Source organism: Antedon mediterranea, chromosome 1 (genome assembly GCF_964355755.1).
Source record: "Antedon mediterranea chromosome 1, ecAntMedi1.1, whole genome shotgun sequence".
Classification (NCBI taxonomy): domain Eukaryota; kingdom Metazoa; phylum Echinodermata; class Crinoidea; order Comatulida; family Antedonidae; genus Antedon; species Antedon mediterranea.
This window is the reverse complement of record NC_092670.1, coordinates 15,028,237-15,039,585: the sequence shown is the minus strand read 5'-3', so window position 1 is coordinate 15,039,585 and position 11,349 is coordinate 15,028,237. Positions and strand designations below refer to the sequence as shown.

General features: G+C 37.9%; 1 protein-coding gene across 1 annotated transcript; it reads right to left on the bottom strand.

Moving 5' to 3' along the window:
* Positions 1 to 86: 86 nt before the first annotated feature.
* Positions 87 to 10,939, bottom strand: LOC140057974 (glutathione S-transferase LANCL1-like). Its single transcript, XM_072103632.1, has 9 exons — positions 10,759 to 10,939; positions 4,418 to 4,541; positions 3,577 to 3,784; positions 3,101 to 3,242; positions 2,844 to 2,984; positions 2,269 to 2,451; positions 1,559 to 1,735; positions 1,230 to 1,302; positions 87 to 917 (listed from the first exon to the last, which is right to left on the bottom strand). Exons 1-9 carry the CDS (start codon positions 10,846 to 10,848, stop codon positions 841 to 843), a joined length of 1,215 nt encoding a protein of 404 aa, XP_071959733.1. The 5' UTR covers positions 10,849 to 10,939; the 3' UTR covers positions 87 to 840.
* Between the last annotated feature and the right edge of the window lie 410 nt (positions 10,940 to 11,349).

The following is an 11,349-nucleotide window of genomic DNA, read 5'->3' as shown; positions in this document are numbered from 1 at the left end:
AAGAAGCTGTATGGGTGTTATTTATTTACATTTTTTTTCTGTCAATTCATGCTAATGATGCACTAACTCAATAAATGTTATAATATTTTGACCACAAACACCATTTTATTCTTTATTTTAGTCAGCCTTTCATGTTCTTCAGACTTTGTCTGTAACCCCATACTCCATATTAGGAACCTTTTAATTTACGACTAAAGCTCAGTCTACACTATCATACTTTATTTTGATTGATCAATTTATTTCAGTTATCTGCAAAGTTAACTTTTGATAACCATCATAAGTTTTATATTACAAACCTAAACTATGTGACAAAAAAATGATCACACACTTTTTTGTCAAACTAGTTTGATAGTGTAGACAGAGTTCAACAATGTAGGTCATGTTAATTCATTGGAATTTAGCACATTGCTTCTTGACTATTTTCCTCGACATACTGTTGGTGGTTTTTATGTCCAGACAGAAGCTCCATATTATCACTTATCATTAGGATGATATTACAATAAAATTATTTCACTATTCCTCTCTACAGTGTCATTGATGCAAGAATGTATATTGTTATACTCTCCAACTGCACTTGCAATTTCCAGATCAATGACAAAGTATGCTGCACACAAACAGACAGATTCTTTAATTGTATTTGTTTGACATTTTATTGATTTTTCTAGATGTGTAAGTGTATCTACGTATGTATGTGTATTTACATTTACTAAACAATTTGTAAATTAAAATTTTTTTAAATGTTTATACTAGGAGTCAAAATAACTGGTTTGTCATAGCAGTCGTGGTATACATAATCATCCAGACAACAATACAGAATAAGTTATGTTAGTAAGTACATAGTTAAATATAAAATGCTGGAAATTTTGCCTTCTTTGGACAAAGAAAATCACTAAGAAAATAAATAGCTCCTGCCATACCTGAAAGAGAGAAAAATAATAAGTTAAGCATCTTTTTTGTTTTGCAGAAACTGAATATTTAAAAGGGTCTGTTTTTATTGGAGGAGATTATCACTAGATCATGAATGAAGGAAAGAAAAAAAGGTAACTTCTTAAATTGTATTGGCATGTTTTATCAGAAATTAAAGGAAATGTGTAACGAAATAGTAGTAGTAGTTGCACTGTCAAGGGTGCATGAATGTTGGGCCCATGATGCTGAAAGTGTAAACATACTGGCCTGCTTTATTTGGATAAGTATGATGTGTAAAACATAGAAGATTTTAGACCACTTACCCTCAAATAAAGAAAAAGGTCGATCGGGTGTATTGCAGCCATGCCTGCCATAGTCCAAACACCATTCTGCAAACTAAAAAACACGCTTTATTGTTAGCGGTGTCGGTATAGACCATAAACCTGTAATTAAAATCTAAAGTTATGTACAGCATTTCATTTACATTTGTCACAAAAACTGCCATAAAAACAGAATGAAGTTCATTTGGTATTCAACCAAGCTGCACATTGGAGTCCTCGATTATAGGCTAGGATTCTGGTAGTCAAGAGGGGTTATACTACACCAAAGTCAACAAAGATACACATGTAATTAATTGCATAGCTTTCTGTACCTTCCAGGCTCTATGTAGATGTTTTTTATCTTCTGTAGTCTGGTACAATGCAATGAAGGCGTAGGCATTTCCACTAGTGCCATGACAAAGGCCATAGCCTTTCCGAAGAAGACCTCTTGACCAGATAATGTCGCCACATTTTTCTGCTTGATTGAGATATTTTTGATCACCAAACTTCTGTTGATTGTTCAAAACATAATTATTAGAATCGACTTATTTTTCACATTTTTAACCATTTAAAGATGAAAAAAGTTATCGCAATAGGACCATATAGTATTATTTTTACATTAAATATAGTTTGTGATCTTAAATTAGATCTAAAAAACGTAGGGAAGGTGTCTTTAACAGTGCACCCTTATTGTTGATTGATATTGTTCTGTTCAACATCATTTTCTTATTTTGGTAGGATAGGATAGACAGATGCTTTTTTCAATTGAGCTGTGAATACGGCGAGCTCTCATAAGGGAGCTTCAAAGTGCTGGAGAACAGAGCGGTGTATATGGTTCCTATGCTTTAGACAATTTTATGGATTAATTTTGTGTGTAAAGCACTTGGAAACATTGTATTAGGCGATATATAAGATTATTATTAATAAGTGAATGTCATGTCAAATACATGAAAGATTATGCTACAATGAAATGAATGAAAAAAACTTTTCAGTGCATATAGGTTAGGCAAAATCAACTCCATACTAGATAAATAATGTCTACCTTGTAAGCCTGAAGCATCAGATGAATAACTCCGGGAGCACCATGACACCAGTGTATCAAGCGATCCTTATCATTTCCAAGTGATGATGGAAAGTTTCCGGAAGGAAATTGCAGTGTTGCCACGTAATCAATAGTAGGTTGTATGTATTCCCTTAGACTACTAGTAACAGCTGGTAGATCCACCTACAGAAGTGGCAACCAAAGTATTCAACTTTACAAATTGAGAGCCATTTGACTGAAACAAATGGTTTGATCTTCATAAAGTACTTTAAGAAAAGGAAGAATTTGCAATTTTGCATAAATTAGTAGTCTGGTTTGTGATTTACAAGTACAGTACTGATAATATCACTACTACTTTGTACATTCTAAATGGAATCAAGAACAAACCAGAGAGAGAGAGTGGTATTAATGAGGGATCCAGAAAACTTGTATCTGACAAAAAACCTTAAAATCAGTAGAGTAGTACTGTAGTGGCGTTGTGAAAGTGGCATACTGTATGAACAGTAAGAACACTGTACAGAAGATTTAGAAACATCATGAAAGTTTCTTGAGAAAGTTATAAACATAGATAGAACCTGCAATAGTGAAAATAAGATTCCAGCCATGCCATGGGCAGCTCCTATATAAGGCTTGTCATGCCACTTGTACATCAGTGGTGATTGGCTCTGCACTTTACGTCCTAAAGACATTCCAGAATCCAAGATCGCTTTTGCTACCTGTGTAAAAGAGTCTCAGTCAAGTTTTAAATGTTTAAGTATTAGATTATTTTTAATCATGTCATAATCTGAAATGAATGAGAGTACACTAATATAGTTTGTAAAAGATATCTAACCTTTTCTATTATGTCATTTTGTATGACATCCTCAGCAATGTTGTGTCTTACAAAGAGCAAAGCATACAAGTAGCCTGACCTGCCATACAGCAGCTCATCTGGTGTACTCAAATCTAATGCCATATCAACTAACTCAAGTAATCTGCACAAAGAACAAAATGGTACTAAATTTATAAATTTCTATAGAATAAATAGAATTTATTTTTTTGTACTAATATTCAATTAGTTAAGGTTCTGCAATTTGGCTTAATATTCATAAAAAGAAAAAATATTCTGGCACACATGGTAGGTACCAACAAAATGTAAAAAGACATTTGGAGCAAGTCTATCCTTAATGTTTCTGACCATGGAAGTAAGGAATCTGAACTGGTTACTTCTAGGTTCTTCACAAGTCTTTTGCCAAATCACCATCTTTGGGTTTTGTTTGCATATACTGTATGCATTGTTTTTGCCAATTAAGGAAATATCAGATAGACCTTTGTATGCATTCCATAGATTTTTGTTTGTTTCCTTTTTTGTCATACACCACACTGCCTACTGCTAAGGGTCCTGCATCTCCGCATAAGAAGGTCACTCTATGACCTTTTAAATGTTTCAATGATATTTTTACGTATTTTTCAGCTTTTGTGAGATAATCCCCATCTGGATACATATTGTGTAGGTGTAAGTAAAGAAGTGCAATACCTGTGAAATAATGATGATGAAAGGTTATTTGTGGAGGTTTGTATAATAGAAAAAAGTAATAAGGGTAGAAATGACTGCCTTTTTGTCTAGTCTAGTTTGGTTTAAGCAAGGTTCCAAGTAGAACACAATGTAACAGTGCTGCAAACTTTGCTGAACAACTAACACTGATGCACAACCAAGCAGGTTTGATTTCATGCAGACGAGGAAAATCCACAATGGAAGGACATTTTCTTACATTGCGTCGCTAGTGGGAATCGTATGCTTTACAGAACCTGTGGATCACATGACCAAATATGCCGTGAATGTTGTGTAAAGAAGCTCTGTCTACACTATAAAAAAAGAGCGTGATGTGCCCAAATATGGTGGTGATATGCTCAAATGTGATAGTGATATGACATCATCATGTCCATATATTTTTGTCACATAAAGTTTGGTAGTGTAGACTGAGCTTTAGACATTTATTACCAAACTACTGCACAGTCTCCTCTTGTGGAGGAGTCATTTTTGTTCAAAGAACATTAATACAAATACTAGCACATCAAGTGCATGAGCAATAGATCAATTATGCCGAAGTGTCTAGGAAACTGACCACCTGATAACTGATAACTGATTTTGCTGTCAACAGTACCATACCAGTTTTCCCAGTATATATGGAATAATCTCTATCACTACTAGCGTCTGTTTGGACTCCAGTGTCAAATTTAGCAACCAACTTGGTGATTCCAGAATTCAAACGAGATGCAACATCATCAGTCAACTGTAGTGTATAAGATATATAAAGGAGGTCAGTCACAATTCATTACCTTTCTCCAACTATAAATGACAACAAGAATAGGCTTACATTTTATTCAGGGGTGGATCCAACTTTACAGATTAGGGGGCTAAATATTTCATAAATGATAAAAATGATCCATTGGGTTGCAGAAAAATAAAAATATTCATCATTTTATTTTAAAAAGATATTGGCTGTTAAATTTTAAGGGGCCACAGAAAAATTAGTTGTTAGTAAGTCTAGGCTAAAGTACACGTACAGAATTGTAACAGTGATTGTGTTGTAAAAACGAAAACGAAAGCCTATAGTATTCTGTCACTAATATTTTGGTGTACACTACAATTCATTCTATTGGTCAGGGATGGTTGAATATGACATCTGACATCTGACTAGTAGTAGTACTATAGCCTAAGTATGGCATATCATATTCATATTTTCCAATTGTTGACAAGATAGAGATTTTAGTTGTGGTGCCAATATTTCATTTAAGGTGGTAAAGTGGAACAGCCATAACTGACCAATCAGATATCAGAACATCATTATAATATGACCAGACACCGACCAACAGAATAGGCCTAGCCTAGGCCCTAGTTAGTATAGGGCCAGAAGGGGGTGTCTGATCATTTCGGCCGCCAGTCATTTCGGCCGCCGGTTATGGAACGCCCAAAATCATGAAACGCCAAAAAAGACAAAATATGTATTGTTCATTTCGGCCGCCAGTATCGTCAATATTGTTAATAACGTATGGCACGCCTTAATTGTCAAAAAGGGTGTATACATGTGCCTATCGCCTGAATAGACGTGTGTAAACATGGAATACCTCCATGGTGTAAATCACACAGCCAATTTATGACTTATGGAGGGATTAGTTTAGTAGCTTTAACTAAAGTATTTCTACACGACTTACTTTATTTCATAGTGGTTGTTGTGGAGGAGGGGTTGTAGGGCCCAGGAAGAAGCCGGCGAATGATAGTAAAATATTGATAGCGCAGCTCCATGTAAATCAAAATGTATGAACTATGATCGTTTTTGTTGATTGCTTGCTGTTTGAATACGCACGTCTATTCAGGCAATAGGCACATGTATACTGTAGTATATGCACGCGCACATATATATATGCGTACTGCGCATATGGTCTGACGAGGTTAGCCTACAAAACGTTCTATACTATTGTTCATGACTACTAGTTGGTTTCATTAAATACGTTCATTATTATACTCATCTCAACGTACTTATTAATTTGTCTACGACGATACACGACACTGGCGACGAGGATACAGGCACATTTACATAGAGAGAAACGGAAGTATAATAATATTATAAAACTAGGCCTAGGCTAGCAGTTTTTGATTTTCCAACAACGGCAACCGTAACCAAGGAACCGCACAGGCTAATAACGATTCTGAGCGCCCTGAACGTACAGAGCGAAGCGCGGTAATGGCAGCGGCTAATACCAGAATTCTATTCGAGGAATTCAACGTCCAGGATGGAGACATAGATACGTATGTGGACAGGCTGGAACAATATTTTGTGGCATTAGATATCAATGACGGAGGTAAGAAAAGAGCGATATTATTGAGTAGTTTAGGAGAGACTGGATACACAACGATACGAGATTTGTGTTTTCCTGATAAACCAAGTACAAAATCGTACGATACGCTCACAACCAAGCTCAAAGAGCATTACAAACCTACTCGAATAACGATTTCTGAACGATTTATATTCAGAAATGTAAAACAGACACCGGGACAGACTATTTCTCAATTTGTATCCCATCTAAAGAAAAAGGCGATACATTGTGGTTTTGAAGGAGAGGCATTGGAAAACGCACTGCGTGATCAGTTCGTATGTGGACTAATAAGTCAGAGCATCCAAAAGAAATTATTGACAAAGAACCATACGTTCAAGGAAGCAACAGACATAGCCATAGCCTCGGAGGCAGCAACAGCGAATATGAAAAGTATGTCGCACGATGTGGACAAGCCAATCAACCACGTTACGTCTAACAGCAGGAAGTCTACGAAAACTTATCAAGCGTCAAACCTAACACGAACGCAGAAATGTGACCGCTGTGGTATGAACAATCATACAAGAGATACGTGTAAATACAAAAACGCTACATGCTTTAAATGCAACAAACAAGGACACCTAAAATCAGAATGCAGGCAGTCGAGTAAATCAACAAAACAATATAAACCTAAATCCATCAAGCAAGTAGAAGCACCGGATTACGACGAAGGTAATGACGATTTTGTAGATACAATGTTTTGCGTAGGCATTAAGCAGGACAATTCGGTACCACCAAGAACGGTACAGATGCGAGTTGATGATATAGATATTGATTTTGAAGTAGATACGGGCGCAGCAGTATCGATAATTAGCTTTGACGATTACGAAAGCAAGCTTTGCCATCTACCATTAAAGTCAGTAAAACGTACACTTCACGCATACACAGGTACTAAGCTCGATATAGCAGGAGAAATTAAAGTCACCGTGAACTATAGGGGCCAGAGTAACGTTCTCCCACTGATAGTAGTGAGAACACAGCGACGAAACTCACCACCCTTGCTTGGAAGAACCTGGTTAGAAGTGATTAAGTTGGACTGGAAGTCATTATTTCCACCATCGCTTGCTCAGAATTCGGTAGAAATAGATAACGATGTCGGTCAGTCATTCAAACGGAAGTTCCCAGAAGTTTTCCGAACGGAATTAGGTACGGTTCAGGGACACAAAGCGACATTACATCTAAAAGTGAACGCAATCCCAAAATTCTGCAAAGCTCGAAATGTTCCATTTGCGCTACGCTCCGCAGTTGAGGTAGAGTTAGACAGAATGCAAAACGAAGGAGTTATTTATCCGGTAGACTTTAGTCAGTGGGCAACCCCATTGGTATGTATTCCAAAGGCCGATGGCAGGGTACGTGTCTGCGGAGATTATAAAGTAACAGTCAACCCGAGTTTAAATTGCGACCAATATCCAATTCCGACCCCAGAGGAAGTTTTCACCAAGTTGGGAGGTGGAAAGCGATTCTCTAAGATTGATTTGAAATGTGCGTACCAGCAGTTAGTACTGGAAGACGAGGCGCAAGAGTTGGTAACGATCAACACGCACCGCGGATTATATCGATACACGAGGTTACCGTTTGGTATTTCGTCCAGTCCAGCCATATGGCAGCGATTCATAGAACAGGTGATAGCAGGACTTAAAGGAACATGTGCGATCATGGACGATGTTCTTGTTACAGGTGCGTCTGATAAAGAGCATATTAGTAATCTTGAGAAACTATTTGAGAGATTTAACAAGTATGGTCTCAGAGTGAAAGCTGAGAAATGCGCGTTTGTACAAAAGGAAGTAGTCTACATGGGACGTAAGCTATCAGCAGCAGGAATTCAACCGACAAACGATAAAGTGAAAGCCATCAAGGATGCACGAGCACCACAGAATGCAACAGAACTAAGATCCTGGCTAGGACTAGTTAACTATCACGCGTCATTTATTCCACGATTATCGACGATGATACATCCTTTGAATGAGCTGTTGGGAAGCAAACCATGGTCATGGACTGTCGACTGTAGTAAAGCGTTTAACGCGGTAAAGCGAATTATTAGCGAAGACATGATGTTGACGCATTATGACCCATTAAAACCACTGGAACTATACACGGACGCATCACCATACGGAGTTGGCGCAGTCATTTGCCACGTAAACGAGAACAATATCAAAACACCGATCGCGTACGCATCGCGAAGCCTGCATAAACACGAAAAGGGTTATGCACAACTAGACAAGGAAGCCCTAAGCATCATGTTTGGACTTCAAAGGTTTAGAACATACTTATACGGACGGAAATTCACGATAAGAACTGATCATAAGCCACTCGAACGCATTCTAGGACCTAAATCAGCTATTCCGACACTGGCCGCACAGAGATTACAGCGATGGGCAATCGTACTGTCAGCGTTCGAATACGATTTAAAGTTCATTCCTGGAAAACAGAACGTAATTGCCGACGCACTCTCACGTCTCCCAATGCCATACGAAGGACGGGAAGACGATGCAGTATATAACATAGCGGGGCATACATTAGACAATTTGCCAGTCACGAGTACGAACGTACAACAGCATACCAGGAAAGACCCGCTATTGAGCAAAGTGTTATACATGGTACAGACAGGTTTATGGCAGTCAGAAAACGACGACGATCTAAAACCATTCCTACACCGAAGAGACGAATTGAGTGTAGAACAGGACTGTTTGCTGTGGGGATACAGGGTAGTGATTCCACCGAAACTCAGAGGGGCAGTTCTGGAGGAGCTTCATTGTGCTCACCCCGGAATCGTGCGTATGAAAGAGATTGCGCGAAGTCATGTCTGGTGGCCCCAGATAGATTCCGACATTGAACGATTGGTGAAGCAATGTCAAGCATGTCACCAAACACAAAGTCGACCAAGCGTAGCACCAATGATGCCCTGGATCTGGCCAAATCAGCCTTGGACACGAATAAATATTGACTATGCGCAGAAAGATAAACGAGATTATCTAGTAGTGGTTGACTCATATTCGAAATGGCCAGAAGTCGTTCAGATGAACAGTACGACGAGTGCAGCGACCATCAAAGCGATGAGAGAGTTGTTCAGTAGATACGGATTGCCTGTTCAACTTGTAAGCGATAATGGACCTCAATTTGTTAGCGACGAATTTGAATTCTTCTTAAAGCAAAACGGGGTGAAACATGTAAAGGTTGCACCTTATCACGCCGCAAGCAACGGAGCAGCAGAACGAATGGTTCAATCTTTCAAAAGATCGTTAGCGGCAAGCCGAGCTAATGGGAAGGATTTCCAACAATGTTTGGACAGATTTCTTTTATCGTATCGCACAACAAAACACGCAACTACGGGACAAACGCCAGCGAAGTTATTCATGGGCCGTGAGTTAAGAACGCGAGTATCACTTTTACATCCCAGTACAGAAAACAAGGTACTTAACAAGCAGAGTGATCAGAAGCTTCATCACGACAAAACGAAAGATCTACGAGAATTTTACCCAGGTGAAATGGTATTAGTGAAAGATTTCCGACAAGAGGGAAAGTGGTGGCCAGGTACCGTGATAGAACGTACCGCTCCAAAATCATACGTAATTAGTGTTGAGGATGGCCGAGTGTGGAAAAGACACATTGACCAGTTGAAAGCGACAGACGCGGACGCTTACGCGAGTAAAACCCCTACTTCACATAGCGAGTTGGAACACAAGATTAAACAGACAGTACCAATAACGATTGCGAGCGAAACGATTGCGAACAAAGAGCAAACATCCACCAACCAACCGGTTGAAGAGGAACATAGATTGTCTTCATCGCCTGAGGTTATTCCACGACGCTCCACGCGACTTCGAAGGAAGCCAACACGACTTATCGAAGAGATATAGAACTTGTGAACAATGTTATTATTATGAACGTTAAAGTTATGTTGTTCATGTTTTTACACAAAATTATAATGGTGAGAATTACTCACATTTGTTAATTATTATGAGGAACCAAATAAGAACTATCTGGAACTATAGAAGCAGTAATTTAATCACGATGATTAACCTATTTGATTAACAAAATAATTAACGAAAGTTTATTGTGCTTATTGATATAATGTTAACGTTAAAATAAGAAAGGAGGAGTGTAGTATATGCACGCGCACATATATATATGCGTACTGCGCATATGGTCTGACGAGGTTAGCCTACAAAACATTCTATACTATTGTTCATGACTACTAGTTGGTTTCATTAAATACGTTCATTATTATACTCATCTCAACGTACTTATTAATTTGTCTACGACGATACACGACATATTATACGTACACCCTTTTTGACAATTAAGGCGTTCCATACATTACCAATTGACGATTTTGGCGGCCGAAATAAACAATACATAATTTTGTCCTTTTTGGCGTTTCATGATTTTGGGCGTTCCATAACCGGCGGCCGAAATGACTGGCGGCCGATATGCACTGTGACCCAGAAGGGTATGGGTACGAATTGACTCAGATCAAGTCAGTAAGCCAAAACATAATCCACACCAATAACAAACAAAATTCGGCATGAACAACTAGGCTAGTAGGCCTAGGCTAGGCTACGAAGATCTTTATTTCCCCTCTGACAAATCCAATGGTCTGTACAGCGAGGCATAGCTTCTGTAGTTATTAACTACCTTGCTATAACTGTCTATAAGATTACTAGAAGTTGATACATGATCATCTAATGTGTTCGGAAATTCTCTGTTGTGACTCGAAGATGCCATGTTTTCTTGTCTTCCATGCCCAGTCTTGCGTGACAATAACACTTATTACACCACCAGGCCATGTGCTAAATTCCAAGGGATCTATAATAAAACTAGCCAATCAGAGGAGTGTAACTCTTAGGGGCAACGCCCCTGGAAAATTTACATTTTTTTTTAAATGTCCTAAGTTATTCATTATTTCTTTCAATATATTTGTTTTTTTACGTGGGTCCCACTTTTATTTCCATCTACATTTCTCACCTAGGCATAGGCCTATTTCTCTTTACAAAATAGTGTTCCTTATTAATAATTAATATTTTTTTAAATGTCTTAATAAAGACCTATTATTTTTAATATTAAAAAATCTATAAAAACCAGTCTCCCAGTTTGTTTTAAAATTTGTAAATAATAATTAAGAATCATTGTAGGTTATTTATCAATTGCTCCAGTAATTACGTCAAACTATTTTAAAGTGATGATAGTTGATAGATTAATAGATAGTTCAATCGCTTTGATTAGTGT

Excerpts from the sequence above, each read along its gene's own strand:
- LOC140057974 (XM_072103632.1), bottom strand. The coding sequence starts at position 10,848 with ATGGCATCTTCGAGTCACAACAGAGAATTTCCGAACACATTAGATGAT. Across the intron at positions 2,452-2,843 it reads TCTTATTTTCACTATTGCAG|GTGGATCTACCAGCTGTTAC; the intron begins GTTCTATCTATG and ends CCACTTCTGTAG. Across the intron at positions 1,303-1,558 it reads ATCTACATAGAGCCTGGAAG|TTTGCAGAATGGTGTTTGGA; the intron begins GTACAGAAAGCT and ends CGTGTTTTTTAG.